General features: G+C 33.7%; 2 protein-coding genes across 6 annotated transcripts in view; one reads left to right on the forward strand and one right to left on the reverse strand.

The window, feature by feature from the left end:
• The window catches only part of METTL9 (methyltransferase like 9), a 63,021-nt gene that overhangs the window by 1,154 nt on the left and 39,191 nt on the right, over positions 1–22,676 (reverse strand). The gene's annotated exons all lie outside the window — the stretch shown is intronic.
• Positions 597–13,208, forward strand: IGSF6 (immunoglobulin superfamily member 6). Of its 2 annotated transcripts, none has more exons than XM_052001077.1 (6): positions 597–788; positions 2,305–2,667; positions 5,953–6,059; positions 6,827–6,877; positions 7,187–7,264; positions 9,012–13,208. In XM_052001077.1, the coding sequence occupies exons 1-6, from the start codon at positions 722–724 to the stop codon at positions 9,069–9,071; spliced, it is 726 nt and encodes a 241-aa protein (XP_051857037.1). In that variant the 5' UTR covers positions 597–721; the 3' UTR covers positions 9,072–13,208. The 2 variants fall into 2 exon arrangements, with proteins under 2 accessions (XP_051857037.1, XP_051857027.1); XM_052001067.1 differs by having other exon boundaries at positions 608–788; positions 6,824–6,877.

Consider the following 22,676-nt stretch of genomic DNA (forward strand, 5'->3'; position numbering starts at 1 on the left):
AAAAAGTGTTACTTTCCCACTATCTATAGTAAACTTGTAGAAATAATTTTCCCTGGGATTTATCAAAGTGAAAATAGAAATGTACTTGGAAAGGATTTAAAAAATCTTTGAATTAATTATTATTTAAGGAAAACTAAGGTACATTTCTAATCTTTGAGAATAGTATCCTGAAAAAATCCTATCATTATCCTACCAGTATCCTAGAAGAAAATCCTATCATTATCAAAACACCCCTAGATGCTCATAAGAAAAATACTGTTTAGGATCATGAGCATGACCCAGTACAGCATATCTTACATTCATATAGTCTGAAACACAACTATGTTATAAGGAAAGGATCATAGATTCTAAGCTGGAAGTTGACATCAGAAGTCTAACTCCATGGAAAATGACCAATCAGGTTTCTATATTCTACTATCAACTCACCATGTCTAGCATAGTGCTGAATGAATACATCTAAGGCTTCTGAGTGAATACTTGATTTTCCTTCATGTTTAACCAAAATTAAGTCAAAATCCCTTAACAAAAGATATGCAACATCGTGAAAAATATCATTTAATAACTGGAAATTACACACTAAAATTTCTACTGTGAATCAGGATGAAATTCTGTGGCTACAAAGGCAGCTGACGCAATTTTTAAAAATTTCCTGATTATAGTTCCTAGTTATAGTTCCTCTCCATAGCTCCTCCTTTCATTTTCAAATATATGGTTCAACAAGATGGCAACCCCAAACAGAATTATCACCCTTATCACTCTGGAATTCAACCTGATCCTACTGTACATTGGTAAGCTTCTCCACCCTACCCCTCCCCTTAAATAGAACTATTGTTTCTTCCTTTTGATGTTTTTAGGTTTTAAGGACCTACATGTTAATCTTAAAATGTATAACATAATGGAAATTGTCTAAAGCATGACAATAGCAATTTTTACTAGAGATAGCTAAAAAAATAGTTGAGTGAGTTTTATATTTATACTTTCCCCCCTCAATTTTAAATAGGAACAGTTAATTAACCAAGGGACCAGAAGCATAATTTAAATTTAATTTGTAGTAGTAACCATAATTAGCCACTAATCAAGCTTTTGTTTTGTTTTATACACAGTAAGAACTTAGTAAATATGCTCAAGATATATTCCTGAGAATTGTATATACAAAGTCAAATTAAGTAAATCAAGTATTTTAAATTACCTCCTTTAAATTTATTTCCTATAAATTCAAATTTTATATGTCAACTTTTCTCCAGTGTAAATTAATGCAGAAAACCCACTTCTAATGGTCGAAATAAATCTCCAATCTACTCACAAAGAGAAGGAAGGAAAAACTACTTTTGAAAATTAATCTTATTTTTGAAAATAAATACTCCCCCATCTTTGTGAATAGAATGGAGATTTATTTCAGCTGTTAGAAATGTTTCTGCAATGATTTTCACTGTAGAAAAGTTAACATATAAAATCTGAGTTTTAAAAAATGGATTATATTACATTAAGGGATAGTTTTAAAATCTCTTTTTTTAAATAGGAAAGAAATATTTGCCACAAAATTTCATGTTGGATACCAGGCTTTTTTTCTTTAAAAACTTAACATTTAACAATGAGAATGCTAATTTAAATGAAAAAAAAAAAAGTTACACTTGTATGTGACTTTCATGTGAACAAACTTTCATGTGAACAGATTGTGAAGTAACAGTTTAGCTAAACTTCCCTTTTTGTTAATGTATTGCTTAACATGTTTAATGTGAGATTAAAAAAGCATTGAAATTTATTTTCTTTTTTCTCCCAAGTTTTTCTTTCATTAAAAGGGAATAGTCCCTATAATTTGTACCATCTGCTATTTTACTAAAGGAAAAAAAAGATGAAAGGGTGGGGGAATAGGGGAGAAGGAGAGGAAAGAGAGGAGGAGAGGAAGAGAAAAAAACCAAGAGGGAGGCAAAAGGAGAGGGAGGAGAAAGGAGAAGGGAAGGAAGAGAGAGAGAGGAGAGTGAATGAGAAGCTCCAGTATACTGTGTGTGACTGGTAAAGTCTAAACTGGTCTCAGTTTCTTCAGCTATAAAATGGAGATCTGCTTTGCCTCAGAGCTCTTGCAGCATTAGAGTGATTTGGTAAACTATGTAAATATGAGTTATCTTAAATGACATAGGAAAAGTGTTTTAACTATGACTGGAAGAATTAAGAAGAAAAGAGGAGTTATCCTGAACAGAGAGTTCTCAATATCAGAAGAAAATCTGAAATCTCATTAAGATGGAGGGTAGAGGAAAAACAATAACAAATCTAAATTTTCTCATTTTTTTTCCTTCTTTTCAACAGGCTTTACCCAAACATGTATTGTTCAGATAGCACAGCCTTCCCTTCTAGAAGCTGACAATACTTATAAGATTATTACTATACCATGTGATTTCTCTGCTACTAACTGCCCTATCTCCCAGCCTGAAGTTCTGTGGTTTCGCCAAAAAGCTGAAGACCAACCCGAACGTTTATGTCCAAAAGATCAGTGCCTAGATGAGGTAGGCAAATTTACAACTAAATCACAGATTCCTCATCAAGCTTTTCTTACTCTCAACGAAGTAGATGTAAGTGACAGTGCAATTTACTTCTGTGGAATAGCATTTTCAGATTCAACTGAACCAAAATCTAAGCAAACTGGGCCAGGAACAACACTAGTGGTAAGAAGTAAGTCATTTATTATTTTATTTCAAAATGCCAATCTTTCCCATTCTGTTTAACATCTAAAAATTAATGAAAATTATTTAAACTTGCTGTTAATAATTAATAATATATAGGCTAAGTATGATACTAGCCAAATTTGATCTACTAGTCCTTCACGGTCTCCATTTGCTTTCTGCCTTTCCCTATCACTCCCTCTGAAAACTAAATTTCATATATTTTTAGTAGGTGTTTATAAATTCTACTAGTTAAATCTGACCAACTCCTTCTACCAGCATCTCAATATGACTTCAACATGTTAAAACAAAGGTAGTGAGATACCAGTGGAAAGGGTGAGGGACATGGGAGTCAGGAATTCTGGGTTCAAATTCTGCTTCAAGTGGTGTTGTTGTTTAACAGTGATCACAGACCAAGTCATTGAAACTCTCAGAGACTCAGTTTTCTCATTTAAAAAAGCAAGGTTAATTCTTACTAACATTACTACTAGCCTTGTCAAGTTGGTATATAGAAAACATTTGGCAAATCTTTAAGCACTATATAAAAATTGCTGTTATCATTGTCAGAAATAAAAATAAATTATTTTAATACTTTATGGATCACTTTATGGGCACACTTCTTACACTGATGTAGATAGTAACGTTAATATAACTTAGCTGATGACTTCTGAAGGTTGCTTGTTGCTGAAAAATCATGACCTTATGACCAGTGATAACCTTCTCCAATGAAGGCTGGACTTTGGACAACAGACATAAAGTCTAGTACCTGACTATGTACTAGATGCCTTTCTAGAATGTGAAGGCTGAGACCTACTAGTTAAGGCTGAGAACCCAGATCTCCTGAAACCACTTCAGCCCAGTAATATACTACACATCAATAAGAAGGGAAACTCACTAAGTCAGCTTTTTCTTGATATTTCACTCTGCCATGCCAAATAACTTTGAACATTGTAGATTATCAAACGTGAATTTCGGAAAAAGGTCAGTGAAGAATCTCTGGCCCTTTCTGTACTTGCACAAGGAAAATAGCAAGACCATCTTCTTAATTTTAGCAATCTACAAGTGGACTAGAAAATGCTGACTACTTCCCTATTTTCATAGAACCCTCTTGTTAAATGGACAATGGTGCTGTGAAAATATCAAGTTATATAGTCAAAAAAATTTTCTACCCATTTAAAAATCAACAAGCACATAAAAATATTTCTTAATTATGAACTAGACATTAAATTATTTATGGTTTACTAATGGGATCCTGATAACATTTTTAATGAGTTAATTTCAATCCAGGGAAGAAGTTTCCTTTGTCTGGGTTTTTGTGTTCTGATGGAGCAAGAAAATGGGGAAAATTCCTTCCCCATTTCCTTTGATCACTCTTTACATAAAGGATTTCTAGAAAAGACCCCTTTATCATTTTATTTGATGTATATTGTCCTTTAGTAAAGTATTGGGAAATGACCTAAGTCTCAACTGAAATCCACAAAGGTGGATAAAATCTTCCCTCTGAGGGTATGGAAATGTCACTAAGCTCTTCATTAATAAATCAGAAAGTCCACTGATGGAATACATGTCTATCATTTCTGAATCAGTCTAGATAAGTTCAAAGAAATGAATCAATAGGGTATACTCTTATCAAGAGAAAATTTACATGATAATTTTATTACACTTATACATAACAGATTTGCAGTTTCATGTACCTTTTTTTATTATTATTATGTTATGGAAATGATTTTTTTCCCCTAAAATACATAAATTTTTAAAAAATGTTTCTTTCCCTTCTATTTCCCCAAGGCATTAGGTGACACCATGATCTGCATGGCAGAAGTAGTATGGATGAAATCCTAGATTTTTAAAGTACTATTTAAATCACATATAAGAGATGATAAAAGTAAAATCAATTTATCAATTTGTCAAATCAAGCTTGTGTGCTTCACTATCCGTTGTGCTATCTTTCTATTAATACTTGCTTACAAGAAGAGAACAAGCTTTTAAAGAGACAAGGACATTAAACTACACACAGAGAAAAGGATTTCTTGGAAAACAGAAATGGGGGCTTTCCACCTTGTTTGCTTTTCCTGGCCAGACATGTAATTTGTATGTGCTTCAAAAACTTAAATTTAGATTTCTATTTTCAAGGCTTTTTGTCATTGACTTAGCCTGCTTATTTTGTTGCTAAAGACTCTTTTTTTCTTGAAAGGAGAAAATATATAGGATGTGAAACAGTAAATCAGAATTCACTAATAAAAGTAATTGGTACATTTTTGTGAAATGCCAGTCTTCTGAGCCATGTGCAGAAAGAGTCTAAAAACTCTTATTTACTTTTATCCTCTCCTGCATAGTCCAACCATTCAGTTGCATATGCAAACAGCTACATTTTAGCACAACATCCCCGAGAAAAGTAATAAGTAGATTATCTCACCTAAAAAAGGAATTATTTTTGGAGAACAGAAATGAGGATTTGAAACATTTGTTGCTGCAGACAACACAATATTGAGCCAATAAGCCAATATCCAGATTTTACATGTCAATACCTTCATTTAACAAAGTTGTTTTGATTCCATAAGTAGAATTTTAGTGACATAAATATTTAAATTCTTCCACATCACAGAAGGGATAGGCACAGGCAGAGGAAACATGGGACAAAATCCTAAATTCTTGAAATATTACTTAAAACACACATATGACAAAAGTGTAAAACCAAACATGCAAGATTGAATGTCTCCTTGAGTATTGTGAAAGAGCCTTGGACTTTGGTCAAGTTGTGACCTGTTATTTACTAATATTAGTGACTATAGAAACGTCATGTAGTCTGTATCTCTGAATACAAAATGGAGAAGATAATAGTTATTTGGACTATATAGTTTGCAGGGTTGTTGTGAAGTATAAGCTTTGTAAAAAATACAATGCTTTATAAATGTTATTTTAAAAAAAAAATTACTTATGAGCAACAAATCAGTTTTAAGTACCCATTTGTGAAATATTTAATATGTTTTTAAATTCTTTATATAACATTGATTTTTTTAAAAAATCATTTAAATAAATGATTACTCTAAATGTTGAAAATTCTGAATTTTTCAAGCAAATTTAATTTCAGGTCAAAAGTCTAAAGAGATAATATAGTATCTTTCTATGTTTGAGTGTCCAGTGAGGCAAAAGACCTTATTAAATGTTCAAGCAGAATAAACTCCCCCTCTAGCATGTAAGTTAAGTTATGCTTGGTTTCTAGTTTTATATATAATTTTTAAAAAATCTTTTCTAACAGTGATTATGGCTGTTTTTGTTTTTGTTATTAATAAAGACGAAAAGCTTCTCAGCCACAAAGGAGAGAATATCCTGATAGCCTTCTTATCCCTGCTATCTTTTTATATTGCTATTCTAAGTGTGATCTTCATAATCATCTCCAAAGTAAGTCAAACTTAATTATTTTGTTTCCTTTGAATTTCCTTTTAACTTTTAATGACAAATTATATTAATGCTAAATATTAATTAAAATGTATTTATAAGAATCTTTTTAAATCTCAGAGCACATCTCCTAATAACCTACATATAATCCACGTTTATGATAATTTCCTAAGTACATGATCTTAACTGAAGAATATAAACATGTATCACTGTCCTAATAAGTCTACTAATAGAGATAGTGTTGATGAAAAAATTAAAACTTAACTTGAAACATCATTTAATTAAGCCCAAAGTACTTGGTTATAACATCTCTTCTGTGTATTCATTACACATTCTATTGGAGTTAATCTTACCATTAATATCAACTTGACCTGTTCAATTTATTTTATTAATGATTTAAAATATTTATGTGTACATTTAAGAAAATGATGGGAACATCCATTTTTGTTTTATTAACTAAACATTACGTTGAATATAATGGGAAAACTTGGATCTTATACTAGGTCAAGGATTCTTAACTTTCTTTGTGTCATGGACATCTCTAGTAGTCTGATAGGTCTGTAAATCCCTTCTCATCCAAATGCTTTACAATGTATAAAATAAATAAGATCACAAAGGAAATCAATTATATTCCAATACAGATGCATCTTTTTAGTTTTAGTTTTTTTTAATTCACAAAATTAAGAAACTTTGTGTTAGAGCAAAAGATAATTCTCATAATTCTTTAGAATATATAATTTTTAAAAATAAATATTCTCCTTTCTTAGCAGTTAAAATTGGAAACACCAAATAAAACAGGAACTGATAAAGCACCACAGAAGGTACGAAATATACTTTAATGCTTATACAACATTTTTAAAAATATGGCTACAAAGAATGAGTTCAAATACAACATATTTTAAAATAAGTATTTAGACATTATCTTTATTGTCACTAGACAAAAAAGACTTTTAGCCATAAAATGGATTTCTCTTTAAATTACTTAGCCATAATTTTCATATCATGTATATACAGAAATTACACAATAAAAGTTAAGTTCTTGGGGAGGAAGAAGCATGGGTAATACTACATTTCTGTGTCCTAACAAGCTACAAAAGAGAGAATAACTTTCTTCACACCTTTCTTTCTAGAAGAGGAGTGCTCGACGTATTTTTCAAGAAATTGCGCAAGAACTATATCATAGGAGATATGTAGAAACAAAACAACAAGTATGTACTATATCAAACTTATAGTGCTTTTTTTGTGAAAAACTGAAAGTTTACACTAAATGGCCATGCTTTCTTTAAAAAAAGATTAAAAAAGGAATCTGAAAAACATGAATTAATTTTCTCATGTATTACATAATATTACATAGGAATAAACTTTTATGGGACCATTGGATTAAGAATCTTTTCAACAGACATACATTGGATTAGTCATCTTTTCAACAGACCCAACTATTTTGTACATTAGATCTCAAATTCCAAAAAGGTTTAGGATTATGTCTTACTTTTTTTTTTTTTTAACATATTTCCTACATCACCCTGAAAAGTGCATTGCACATAATAAATGCTCAATAAATATTCACTAAATTAATGATAATTACTTTTTCTGAATGCATTATTACTATATTATTGTATACTACAACAAACAACCTAAAATTCATTTTTCATGCTAATCCCATAAGACTGTCCTCATTGGTTAAGCCTAATTAGAAAGAAATTTTTTTTAAAATATGCAACCCTTTGGGTTAATAATTGTAAAGAGTACTATTTTAAAATTTGTGTCCTCATAGGGCAAAGAATTTTGCTTTGATAGACACCAAATTAGAAAACAAAAATTCAGATGTTTAAAGACCTCTTCATTCACAAATCAAAGGGAAGATGACAGAACAAGGTTTATCGTGTCTAACTTTTAATGGATATTTCTTTTAAGTTTTTAATAATAAATTCTCATAAATAAAATAAATAAGATAAAGCAAATCTATGGAATGCAAAAGCAAAAAGGAGGTGCTTGCTAGTAGCTGTATTGAATTCTGCTTTATTTCCAAAGAGGAAAATGAGAAATCACTTCTTTTAGATAAAGAAATAAACTGTTAGGGTCAGAAGGGAAGGAGTCACATGTCAAAGAGTAGCATATATGTAAAAGGGGAAACAAAAAAAACTCCTAGAAGACAGCAACAGATTCACATAAAAAAGGAACTGGATAAATGCAACTAGGAAAGTAGTTTTTCAACCAAAGGGAAAGAAAGTCAAACTAGTTAAAAAAAAAAAAAAAAACAGGCAATTTAAATACCAAATCCTTATAAATTTCTAACAGTTCTTAGAATACTATAGAAGCAAACCTTTCAAACAAGGTGCAACTTTAAAACTGATATGATAGATATTAAAAAATTAATCTTTCCATGAATGTAACATTATAAATTATTATCCCAGTGATATTTTACTTTAAATGATAACTCACCTCTTCACTTATATATCCTTTTAGGGGTCAGACCCAGACCCTGTCTCATCACAAAATGCTATTTTAAGATGCAGTAGAAAAATTCCATAGTTATAAAACAGCAAAGATTGTTGTGCTATTAATGTCAATTAAATACATGAATTTATTCCTCTATATTAGAGCACCAGAAAGCAAGATATTTCAATGATAAAACAAATGTAAACCATCATTTTATAAAAAGATGCTTTCATAATCTTTTCTTACTAAAGATTGTATTAAGGAAGAGAAAAAGCAGGATACAATTAGTAATTAGGATTTCTGACATTCTAATTTGACAAGGACATCTGAACAAGTTAAGAATGTTTCTGCTTTTATTTCTTATTCTAGTAAAGAAAAAAACCACATTTTCCCTTTTGTACCTCTCCAATGCTGCTGAAAAGATTATTTGTAATTTCCCTATATTAACAATAATAAGACACTGCCTAACAACAACAAGTGATGATCATCAATGTAAATGTGTCTTTTTTTATTTAGGAGAGAGATGACTACATCTATGAAAACAGAAGAGCACATTCCAACTTTGAAAGATCATAGGGAAAAAAAAGGAAGAATTTATGACCAAACAAGAGATAAGAGAACATTACAAGACATTAAAGAGATTTTACACAAACAAAACCAATGCAACTAAAATTACAAGGAAATCAGAAAGCTGGGAAACAATTTTTATAGCAAGTGTCTCCAATAAAGGTATCTTTTTTTTAAATATAGAGAAAACCAAGTCAAACTGATAAAAATACAAGTCATTCTCCAATTGTAAACGATCAAAGGATATGAAACAGGTAGGTTTTAGACAAAGAAATCAAAGCTAGTATCTAAAATCATATAAAAATGCTCTAAATCACTTTTGATTAGAAAAATGCAAATTAAAACAATTCTGAGATACCACCTTACACGTATCACATTGGCTAAAATGACAGAAAAAACAAATGATGAATGTTGGAGAGGATGTGGGAAAATTGGAATACTAATAAGCTATTGGTATATTTGTGAACTGATCCAACCATCTTGGAAAACTCAATTTCAAATTCTAACTTTAATTCATACATATTAGTTCGACTGTGAGTAGGGCATTAATTGATTTCTCTGTGCCTCAGGTAGCTGTTGCTACTTCAGGAAAGTTGCTAACTTGCATTCTCTATACCAATGAAATCATAGGATCAAATGTCCTTCTACCTACCCTGGTACCTACTATAATTTCTAAGGAAGGCTCATCTGAGCCAGAATGGAAATCATCTCTCCATATAATTATGGTAAGCACATAGTAAGTTTTGTCTCTATTGAGGGCAAAAAGAAACAAAGCTTCTGGCATACTAAGATTTGAGTAAATAAAATATATCTTGAAAAAAGAAGCAATGCCACACATATATATTAGCTCATTCTACATAACATCACTTTAAGTTAAACCCATCGTTTTGCATAATACAGCATTAGGGTAACAGTGTAGAACTTATTCATTTATCAAGCCAACACACATCACTTCCATGAATTTTGCAACAGAGTAGAATATAGGATCACACATTCCAATGCTGTGTCTACAGCATTTAAATGACTACAATAGATTTCTGAAAGCTCCTCTTGGAATAAAAAACCTGTGACTTGACTTCTTCAACTCTAGGTGTCACCGTAGCATCATGCCATAACAAAAAGAGATTCTACCTGTTTACCATTAGTAGGTTTAAAAATCAGAAAAGACAAGAAAAATATTTATTGTATTAATGAGCATTTCAGCAATGAACAGTGAGGTTTTTCCTTTGAATGTTATTTCAGTTTACAAAGAATTATCTTTTAGAAACACAAAAGCTTTGCAAGAATTGAGCCCTCATTATTTAAACTGTAATGAAAAATTTACCATGTACTTTCTTTGAATGTTTCTTTTAAACTAAGTTAATTTTCCCCCTTGTTTATTCGTAAACTGATATCCTGTCTTATGCAATTTTAAAATACTGTGAATTCTAGTGGAAATCTAAACTTAATAGTGTGGGAGAACAATATCACATCTATTTAAACAAGTTAAAGAAGATTTATTAACATAGCACAAGCTCGCTGAGCAAAAAAGGAAGCCAAGTTCATTTATTTTACAATATACCTTTCTAGAAGTTATTTATAACGTTTTCTCTTTATTCACATGTTGATTAGAAGACTAAGTTCCTATAGTAAAATGGCACTTGATTTAGAATATGAAAATCTCCAACTACGAAACTGTCTTCTTAATCTTACGGGTTTTTTTTCCCCCAACAGAAGCCAACACTACACTAGTACCACTGCTATTGGTGGAGATGGTCCTAATTTAATGTCTCTTTGCCTTAAGTCTGTCCCCTCTCTCCAAATTCGCCTTCATAGATCACATTACTACAGAGAAACTTTTGTGGCTCCCTAGAGACTCTTAACATCTTTTAAATATAAACTTCACTTTGGCACTTAAAAGACCTCACACCCCGGTCCTAGCTATCCTCCTAACCTCATACAGTATGTGCTCTCCAACATAGCTCAGGCAGTCAAGCAGGCCTTCTCAGCTCCTCACGAGATCCTCCATTTCCTGAATCTGTAACACTCCCTTGGGTCTTTACCTGGAATGCATTCCCTGCTCAGCTTCACCCACAAGACTCAGCTGAGGCACAGTGGATAGAGCATCAGTGTAGGGGTCAGGAGAACCCCAGTTCAGACCTGCCCTCAGACATGGAACCCTTACTAGCTGTGTGAACCTTACACAAGTTACTTAACCCCCAACTGTCTTGCTTACAAAACAAAACAAAACAAAAAACTTAGCTGAGGCATATACATAAAGTCTTTCTCAATCACCTTTCCTTCCCTCATAAAAATCACCTTCAATTTGTTCTTGTATGTTTATATTTATCTATAATGTCTCCCCAGAGATAATGCAAACTCCTTGAGGAGAGGGACATTTCATCTTTGTCTCTGCATTCCCAGCAACGAGCACAAAGCCTGGGACATAGGAGCCACTTAATAAATGCTTGCAGATTACTCGACTGAATAGGCTTCCAGGACAGCAATGAAAGCCTGCTTATCCTTTAACATCCCTGAAGTGTATTACAAATAATGCTCTACAACTCAGTCCCCATATATAATGTTTCTATTCAGTTTCCACTCTGAGATGTCAAAGACCTAAAAGTCCTGGTAAAGGAAGTAAAAACTCCCCTTTCCTTCGAGCCCTGGGGACCTCAGGCTCCCAGCTCAGGCTTTAGTAGGGACTCTGTGTGAGGATGAGGAAATCATCTCCCCCACCCCCCTCTTCCCTTCTCATTCCCCTTCATGAAACCTTGTTCCTGATGAGACAAAGCTGGGGGGGGAGAGAGTGAGAGAATGGAAGAAGCAATAGCAGAGTGTCTGTAGGCATAGAAGCATCCTCTCTCCTCTCTTATGTTCCTCCATGCACTCTTTTCTCCTACATTGGTTGTGAGACAATAAAGTTCTGGAGGGAGGGAGGGAAGGAGGGAGGGAAAAAGAGGAAAGGAGACAAGAACTTTGGGGAACAAGGGATGCCAGGAAGCCAGTAGCAACTAAGAGGAAAGGAAAAGGAGTATCTATTGCCATTCATGTATAAAGTCCAAGCTGGATATCACCTGCAAACATTTTTCTCTTTTTGAAAATCTTAGGAGTCCTAATGAATATATCTGAAATAAGTTCATTTGGAATTTACACATCCCCTATGTGAATTTGGCTATTTTACCAATTAGTACTCATGACATAAAATAGAAATAACACTGGAAATGAGTAAGCAGGGGAAAGACAGAGGAAGACAAATGAAGAAGAAAGAATATCCTAGCTGCACCAACATGTAGAGCACCTAATAACATTCAAATGCTCAAAATGTCAGGAAACATGGGAGGAAACGTATTATTAACCAACATGCATTTATTAAGTGCTACTCTGTGCCATGCATTGCACCAGATGATGATACAAAGACAAAAATGAAATAGTCTTTATCCTCAAGGAACTTGCATATAATATAAAGAAAAGAATACTGATCTGGAAGAACCCTGGGTTCCAGTCAGCTCCTTCATGTGACTTTGAGCTAATCATTTCAATTCTGCTTCCTGAGATGTTAAATGATTAATTTCTAAGGCCCCTTATAGCTCTAAAAAATTTTAATCCTAATTACTATCTGTACTGTTTGATGAGCTTTCCTAACATGTACTAAAAAAAATCTGATGAAAAATCATCAGATGTTGAATCACTAAATTCAAATGTTTAATGAATGGGACTGAAACAATGATAAATCTTTTTGTTGCTATTTTTAACATATTTAAGTATACTAACAAGTAATTCAGTTAGAAATGGCATATATAATCAAGACCACAAGAAAGTCAAGGAAATTACATAAAGTATTGATCCCATTGGACTAATATGATGCTCATATTTTTTCATTTCACTTTTTTTTTCTTACTAAGATAAATATATAGATAGATATGCAGATCTATCTATATATTTAAAGAAAAAAATCTGGAAAAAGAACTACAAAACTCAAAACAAAAGACCTCTCTGTTGTTTAATAACATTTTTAATCAAAATGTGTCAACTGATCCAACAACCCAGCATTACAAGTGAATGGGATAAACTGAGTGAAGACATCTCATAGGAATGTGGCCTTAAACTATACCCTAAATTGTGACTTGAAACTCTGCAATAAATTCAGCTATAGCTAAAAAGCCAGATGTTTGATTGTCTTGGATGAACATTTCCCCTCCTGTTCCCCCCACCCACCCACCCACCTTTTAAATAGCAGTTAAGTACTTCTGTTAAAGGTGATAATGGCTTTAGGAATTCAAGTAGCAGAATTTTTTCATCCAAGAATATCTACTTGTATAATAGTTCTCCAAGGAAATTTAAATTAAGAGTTTTGTTTCTGGGAGAGAATTCTATTTAGTGTGTAGGCCTGGATCTCCAGATGATGGAATAAAAGGGTACCTTCAAGTGTTTTGCAGTTTGTGCTTTGCATACTCTTCTACAAAATACCTTGTCTGTTAGGAGTTGCCCTCTCTCGTGAGATCGTAATAATCCTGTTTTACTTTGAGAATCTCTGATTTTAGTTTGGGTAAGGGCCACTGTCCCACACAGTTTTGGAGGCTCATTCCTGGTTTGTGTGTTTCCTATTTGTGAGGGGTTTCTCACTTGCCAAATGCTTGGGCAGATGCCCTCTGGAGAATTCCCCCATAGTCTTTGGACTCAGCTCAAAAACTCCCGCTTCCATTGGAAAAACTCCCAAAGAGACACTCAAAGAAAGCAAAAACAGAAGTGGGCTAGCAAAAATGGAGGATTAATTTGGCCTAGGAGATAAGTCAGATGAGAAAAGTTTGAAATCAATCAGGTAAGTGCACAACCCAGGTAGGTAAGAAACTGGTGAGGGGAGAAGAGAGACTTTAAGTGTTAGATGCATAACAGAGTTTTTCCTTGCCAAGAACTAGTGAACAACCTGGGTGACTGGGATTAGTGGAGACTTACGTGGTTAAAGTTTGTAAAGTATTCTCATTTCCCTGTGGTAAGATCAGATGAATCTTCCATAAAGAGGATAAAATACTGTGAACCTCGGGAAAAGAACACTCTAACTGGCTCTAAAAACCTATCTAGTGTCCTGGGAAGATAGGTCTTTAGAAAGAATTGGGATGAAGTACCAAAATGTATAGGGATTGAACACTGTTGGTTTGGGCAGGTGCCTGCTAGCTGGGAGGAACTATCCATCCCCCAGAGGACTGGATATAAATTCAATATCCAGATGGCCAGCTTCTACGGTTTCTGTTCCAGACCTCTCTTCCCTGCTTCCATCCCAAAGTGGAGCCAAGAACCAGAGCTAGATGGATTTACAAAAGCAGCACGCGCGCGCGCGCGCGCGCGTGTGTGTGTGTGTATGTGTGTGCGCGCGCACGCACCTGTGTTTGTCTTCCATGTTTCTCTCGATCAGCCAAAGGAAAAGATCTGGCTATTTAGGATTTAAAAGCACTTGTACATAATTGAACTTATAGAAATAGCTTTTAGCTAGAGAGAAGAAAGACTAGTTCTGAGATGGGGGAAAGTTTTTATCTTCCACACCAAAAACAAAAAAAAGCAAAAAAACCCTGACATTTCTGTAGACTTAAAACTGGCTAATTTCTGCAGAAGTGTTATAGAACTATTAAAACATTTTAGTAGATTCTGGGGTTTTTAAACCTAATCATTAAATTGCTTGGCACTATCTCTCAGTCAGCTGAATTGGTCTATAATATTTTTAGATAAGGCTAATTTACATGACTAAAAGCTTTCTGAGGACCTGAATCTGAGGTTTGTAGAATCTGTCTCAGCTAAGCTAGCATCCCTGGCTGGCGTGGACTCTTCTGGGATTTGTGCTGGTGCTCCAAGACCTTTCACAGGCCTCCGCCCTGCACCTCACCCCAGCCACCACAATTGGACACCTGCATCCAAATTACTCCAACCCTCTCATCCAGGATCCTAAAGTCCACCAACTTCTTAAAACACTGTAGACAAACTTGAAAGGGCAGTTTTCTATCATCTTAAATTTTGGGTTGTGTTTTAACTGTAATTCTGATTCTGAAATTGTATAAGATAAGTACTATTAGTGTGTGCTAAAATTGTGAACCTCTTTATTCTGGTATAAGATTTTAGAAATATGTGTGCATTGATATTGAAAAGTATTGTTACTAGAAATTTAAATCTGTATTTGGCTTGATTTTAAGTTAAAAAAATTTTTTTGGTTCTCAGGTGACTTAAAGAGGTCATCACATGTTTGTATCTCCTAATTAAACCATGTTGCTTTCTAAATTGTATACTAGGTACTTTGTGAAAATTGTATGAACTGTGGTACAAATTTTGTGAAATTTGGTCCAAAATTATTTAGATATTACCTACATTCTGAATCTTAAAATTTGTCTTTCTGGGGCAGCTAGTTGGTGCAATGGACAGAGAACCAGCCTTGAAGTCAGGAGAACCTAAGTTCAAATCTGGCCTCAGACACTTAACACTTCCTAGCTGTGTGATTCTGGCTAAATCATTTAACCCCAATTACCTCACAACAACAAAAAATTTGTCTTGCTTTCTTTAACAAAGAAGTAAAAGCAAGAAAATTTGTTGTATGAGAATATCTACAACTGCAGAACAAACTGTATCTGAAAAGTATGTAACATGTTCTAAAGATAAATAAGAAGGTATTGAGAAGGTGTCTTTCCAAAGGGAGCTACAAAATATTCAAATTAGGTTTTAATGAAATGACAACAGTGGGGATAGGTGGAAGCTTTCCCCTGAGTTCTGTTTCTTTAAAAAGGGTTAATGGGATAACATTGGAATAAATTGTACCTAAGTATGGATTGGTAGAAACTATTAATTCTGATAAAGGAACATATTTTACTTCTAAGTAATAAGGGATTGCAAATTGAGTAGTATTTCCATACACCTGGGCATCTGCCCTCATCAAGGAAAGTGGAAAGAATGAATCAGAAATGGATTACTAAATTGATGTTAGAGACAAAACTGCCTCAGACCAAATGTTTGCCTACTGCTTTTTTTTTTTTTTTTTTCAAGATTTAGAACTATTCCCAGAAGTGATCTGGGATTTTTCTCATAAAAAATGCTGTGTGGTTTACTTTTATTTGGGAGGAGAAAGAGAAATATCCTCTTTTAAAACAAAGGATAAGTTTCTAAGAAATTATATACTAGCAGCAGTGTCCTCTCCTTAGGAAGCAAGGATTGCTGGCCCAGACAATACCTTTGGAGTTTGCAGTTCATGAGAGTGGGTGCTTATTAGGTAAGTCCTGAAAGAAGCAAAATGAGAATGACCTTACCAAACGAACACCAGGATTAAAGGTTCTGTGCAGAAATCTCAAGAATAGACTGTTAAGGACAATTTATATCCTCTAAAATTGACTTTGCAATTAGGAATGTTTTGTTGGGAGAGGACATTAATTATGCTTAGAAGAACTTTTAATATTGGTGCTGTTATGTATTATTTATGTTACCAGAAAAGTTTATAGGGACTCCTTGATTGGAGGAAGTTGAATTAACATTTTTTAGGATGAAGAAATAATTAATGTTAATTCTGATAAGAGTTCTTTAATGTGAAATTAGGACAGTATATTCTATGTGAGTTTTAGTTGGTTGTATTGAGTCATTTTAAAACTGTTCCCATTATTTAGGGAGATTCTGAGAACAGTGTATATATGTCTTTCTCCCTTTGAACATGATTAATACCTGAACATGTTTTGATATAGATTGATTATTGAGCATCTCAAAATAAAATAATTTGTTGTAATGTTGAAGATAAGCTGTGAATTTTCTAGGATGAATCTCTTACTGTTATCAATGTAAATAGGTATAGTCAATATTTATTTAGGATATGTGATCCTTGAAAGCTAAATTTACCTGAACCTTTAATTAATAAAACTTTCTATTTGAGATAAAATGTCTTGGGATTGTGGCTGATATTATTTGGAGTTTTGAATTCAGATAAATTGTCTGACAGATCATCAAGGCGGTAATCCACCATATGAAAGGAATATGCCACACTACTCAGAGGAATGTAATCTTGAATTATTACAGGTGGAGGTTAATATCTTGTCAAGAGTTGGGAAGACCATCTTGGCTTCTGCTTAAGGTGGGATCTTTCTAATTCAATTTACCAGTGGTATTCCTCTGAATAAAAACCCATCTCCCCAGAGAATTTACCTAAAAAGCTATTAGAAATAATCCACAACTTTAGCAAAGTTTCAGGATACAAACTAAATCATCAACATTTTGATACATCACTAACAAAATCCAACAGCAAAAGATACAAAGAGAAATTCCATTTAAAATAACTGTCAATAATATAAAATATTTGGTAATCTATCTGCCAAGGGAAAGTCAGGAACTATATGAACAAAACTTCAAAATACTTTCCATCAAAATAAAGTCAGATCTAACCAATTGGAAAAATATTAAGTGCTCTTGGATAGCTCAAGTCAATATAATAAAGATGATTAATACTACCTAATCTATTTATTTAGTGCTATACCAATCAAACTCCCAAGAAACTATCTACTGACTTAGAAAAAATAACAAAATTCATCTGGAAGAACAAAAGGTCAAAAATTTCAAGGGAACTTATGAAAAAAAAAAAAAAATCAAATGAAGGTGGCCTAGCTGTACCTAATCTAAAACTGCATTATAAAGCAGTGGTCACCAAAACCATTTGGTACTGACTAAGAAATAGACTGGTTGATCAATGGAATAGGTTACGTTCACAGAACAAAATAGTCAATAACTATAGCAATCTAGTGTTTGACAAACCCAAAGATCCCAGCCTTTGGGATAAGAATTCACTACTTGACAAAAACTGCTGGGAAACTGGAAACCAGTGTGACAGAAACTAGGCATTGACCCACACTTAACACCGTACTATCAAGATAAGATGAAAATGGGTTCATGATCTAGGCATAAAGAATAATATTATAAATAAATTAGGAGAACAAAGGATACTTTACCTTTCAAGACCTGCGCAAGAATTTGTGACCAAAGAAGAACTAGAGATCATTATTGATCACAAAATAGAAAATTTTGATTATATTAAATTTAAAAGATTTTGTACAAACAAAACTAATGCAGACAAGATTAGAAGGAAAGCAATAAACTGGGAAAACATTTTTACATTCAAAAGTTCTGATAGAGGCCTTATTTCCAAAATATAAAGAGAATTGAGTCAAATTTATAAGAAATCAAGCCATTCTCCAATTGATAAATGGTCAAAGAATATGAACAGATAATTTTCAAATGAAGAAATTGAAAGTATTTCTACTCATATGAAAAGGTGTTCCAAATCATTACTGATCAGAGAAATGCAAATTAAGACAACTTTGAGATATCACTACACGCCTCTAAGATTGGCTAAGATGACAAAAAAAGCTAATGCTGAGTATTGGAGGGGATGTGGGGCAGCAACTGGGACACTGATGCATTGTTGGTGGAACTGCGAACAAATCCAACCATTCTGGAGAGCAATTGGGAACTATGCTCAAAAAGTTATCAAACTGTGCATACCCTTTGATCCAGCAGTGTTTCTACTGGGCTTATACCCCAAAGAGATCTTAAAGAAGGGAAAGGGACCCACATATGCAAAAATGCCTTTTTCGTAGTGGTTAAAAAGTGGTTAAAAATTGAATGGATGTCCACCAACTGGAGAATGGCTGAATAAATTGTGGTATTTGAATGTTATGGAATATTATTGTTCTCTAAGAAATGATCAGCAGGATAATTTCAGAGAGGCCTGGAGAGACTCACATGAACTGATGCTAAGTGAAATAAGCAGAACCAGGGATCGTTATACACGGCAACAACAAGATTACACGAAAATCAATTCTGATGGAAGTGGCTCTCTTCAACAATGAGATGATTCAAACCAGTTCCAATTGTTCAGTGATGAAGAAAATCAGCTACACCCAAAGAGAGAACTATGAGAAATAAGTGTGGACCCACAACATAGCAATTCCACTCTTTCTGTTATTGTTTGCTTGCATTTTTATTTTCCTTCTCAGGTTTTTTTCTTTCTAGATCCGATTTTCCTTACACAGCAAGACAACTGTATAAATATGTATACATATTTTGGATTTAACATATACTTTAACATATTTAACATGTATTAGACTACCTGCCATCTAGGGGAGAAGGTGGGGAGAAGAAGGGGAAAAGTTGAAAGAGAAGATTTTGCAAGGATCAATGTTGAAAAATTACCCATGCATATGTTTTGTAAATAAAAAGCTAAAAAAAAAAAAAAAACCTACCTGATTATTCTTGAGTGTGGCCCATAATGTGGAATTGTTATTGCATACGGTTAGCAAAGGATGCTTTATCCTGTCATGTATGTACTCTCAAGCTGAGGCCTAAAGGACCAGTTCTTATGTTATTATAATCATGTCCCTGCTTTTTCCTCTTATAGTAAATTTCTACATTCAGGGCAAATGTTCAATAGAAGATATGAGCATAGTTCAAGTATGTAAGATCTTGCAGTTTCCTATCTGAAAATGCAGTCATCATATTCTAAATAAATAGGTAAGTATTTGGTCTAGTCATCTATCTGTTGGTAGATGTATATGTCTGTCTGTTTCTTTTAGCATTTCTGTTGTTGCTGACTTTCCCGATAAGCATTTTTATTTGTGAAGTTACCTACTATAATTACTAGAGAGACAAATGGTGACAGGTGGCTCCAGATGAGAGTTGAAGGTACAGAACCCCAACCTATATGCTGAATGGGTTCATTAAACTTCAGGCCATGGTTGAAATAATTATTAACCAGATTACAAAGGCACTGAATTTGTAAGCAGACCAGGCCACTAAGACCAGAGAAGCAGTACTCCAACATAAATTGGTATTAGATTACTTGTTGACTAAGAAGGTAGAATTTGTGGGAAAAAATTTCTGCTGTGTGAAAATTGATGATAATGATGATAATGGACAATAGTAAAGGAAACTGGCCCATGTCCCATTCCAGACCTAGTCCTCAGTAATGTGATCAATGGTGTGGAGTCTGTCTTCAAATGATGGCAGCCACTAAAAATTGGGTTTTTAGTCATATGAAGAATCCACAATGGTCATTCTCTCTAGAAAAAGTTAGATTTATTTGGGGAAATGGGTTACAGAAAAAATAAGGAGATACAGTGGACACTAAGAATGGAAAATATGAAATGGAGTTGGGAAAACATATCAAAGGCAAGTTCTCCCATGAGGTGAAAGTCATTGGCAGACTGACCAGAGAGTTAGCTAGAGAGAAGGCATTGTGAGGTAGAGAATCTTATAGTGGGCTTAGTACTGAAAAGAATTTAGCAAAAATTTTCATCAAAAACAGACCTTTTATGGGAAAAATATAGTCTTGGGGTTGGCTAAGGTACAAACTAAAGAGGGAAGATCAGGCCTGTCTAACAATATGCCATCAAGATAGTCTGGGAAGGCTAAATTCCCAATGACATTATTTCAAAGGTTGTTGGGTAGGTCTTTAAAGATGCTAACTAGATTGGAGACAGGATGGAGGAATTAGCAGTGGTCTATAGACATTACTGATCAAGATGATAAAGACTGAATAACCTGGAGAGTGAAGTCCAATTAGACAAGGATGGATCCAGTAGAGAAAAAAGATAAACAAGGTCCAGAGGACTGGAGACTGAGAGCAACATAGTTGAGGAAATATACCAAGCATGGTGTGAAAAGTCTTCAAAGGTTAATAAATAAAGAGGAGGTACTGAATGAAATAAACTGAGTGAAGACCTCGAATAAGAATGTGGCCTTAAACTATGCCCTAATTGTAACTTGAGCCTCTGTAATAACAAGGTGAGCTATAGCTAAAAAGCTGCAGGTGTTCAATTGTCTTGGATGAACATTTCCCCTATTTTCCCCCACTTCTTAATTAGCACTTCTTTAAGCACTTCTTTTAACGACAATGATGGGGGCAGCTAGATGGCACAGTGGATAGAGCACTAGCCAGGAGGATCTGAGTTCAAATCTGGCCTCAGACATTTAACACTTCCCAGCTGTGTGACCCCCAGGCAAGTCACTTAACCCCAACTGCCTCGGCAAAACAAACAAACAAAAAAAAAAAATAAAGGCAATGACGGCTTTGGGAATTCAGGTAACAATTCTCTCATCCAAGGATACCAGCTTGAACAGCAGGAAATTTAAGAATTTTGTTATTTACTAATTTTTCTTTTGTTTTTGGGATAGATTTCTGAGTTTAGAGTGTAGGCTTGGACTACTCTCCCCTCCCCCCACCCCACCCCCCAAGAGGAGAAAAGGTCAAAGGAGATGAAAGTTTCTGGTCTATTTACTTTTGTGTTTTGCAATTTGTGCTTTGCACTCCTCTACAGATACCTTGTCTGTTAGGAGTTGCCCTTTCTCATGAAATTGTAATAAATCCCTTTTTGTCTTTTCTTTTTTTTAAACCTCAAGAGTCTCTGATTTTAATTTGGGTAAGGGTCACTGTCCCAAAAACTCCAATATTTTCAGTCATGCTCAATTAGTCCATAAGCATTTATTAAGTATATGTGTTAGCGTTGGGGACACAAAAAAAAGGCAAAGAATAGTCCTTGTCTTTGAGGAGCTCATAATATAATGGAAGAGACAATAAGCAAACAGATATATATAAATAAGATATTTACAGTTTAAAAAGGAAAAAAAAACATATTAAAGAGAAGGCAGTAAAACTAAGAGAAGCTGTGAAAGGATTTCTATAGACAACTGCCTAACTTCATATGCCATAATGGACTTAGAAAATAAAAATCAAAGCAGGTCAATAAGGGAAAAGGTAATTAAGTAATAAAAAGTCACATGCAATTCAAAGTCTGCAACTAGCACTGTTGTTGATTGTAAGGCCACATATTTTCCACTGCCATATTATCAGCATGACACTGACAAATACTATTAGAGTTGGAGAAAATGTTAAGTTGGAAAGATTTTGAACCCAAAGCTGACCAAGGCAGTGTATTAAGGAAATGATTATTGAAAGACTTCATTTAGAATCATTACTCCTTTAGCAGGCAATGAAAAGCAAATAATATATGGCAAAAATCTGACTGGGGATTAAACAAGTTGCAGTCAAAAGTCACATTCATCACGAAGTGAAAACAAATCAAATTACTTTTTGGGATACATACTTTATCCTGAGGATAGAGACATCAATGCTTCTGAAGAATACGGTTATGTAATTAAAACAGTATGTTATATTAATACATGATATAATGGTCTTCACAGAAAAAATAAAAGATTTAATCTTTTAGAACCTATGCCAAGAAATGTACATCACAAAACAATAAATAGGACAATGACTAAGTGTATAGGAATCATTTACAGCCAACACTTTAAAGTTTAATATAAATGCCTTACTCTGTATGTCAAAAGTCCTTTATGTAACTTTAGGCCCCAAAAAATTAAACTGTTAGATCAACAGCTTATTGGTACAGTCTAACAATTAGTCTCAAATGGCACAGGTTTCCCACAACCGAAAATATTTAAGCAAAAGTTGGATGTCCTCTAGTTAAAAGAAATTGCAGCAAAGATTGGGAGAATGCCTTAAATTCTATGACGTCTGAGGTCCCTTCTGAATATAAGATAGGAAATGTCTGTATAACTATATAATTCTAATTATTAAATGTGGTCTCACGAACTGCAGCAAAATCC

Source organism: Antechinus flavipes, chromosome 1 (assembly GCF_016432865.1).
Source record: "Antechinus flavipes isolate AdamAnt ecotype Samford, QLD, Australia chromosome 1, AdamAnt_v2, whole genome shotgun sequence".
Taxonomy (NCBI): domain Eukaryota; kingdom Metazoa; phylum Chordata; class Mammalia; order Dasyuromorphia; family Dasyuridae; genus Antechinus; species Antechinus flavipes.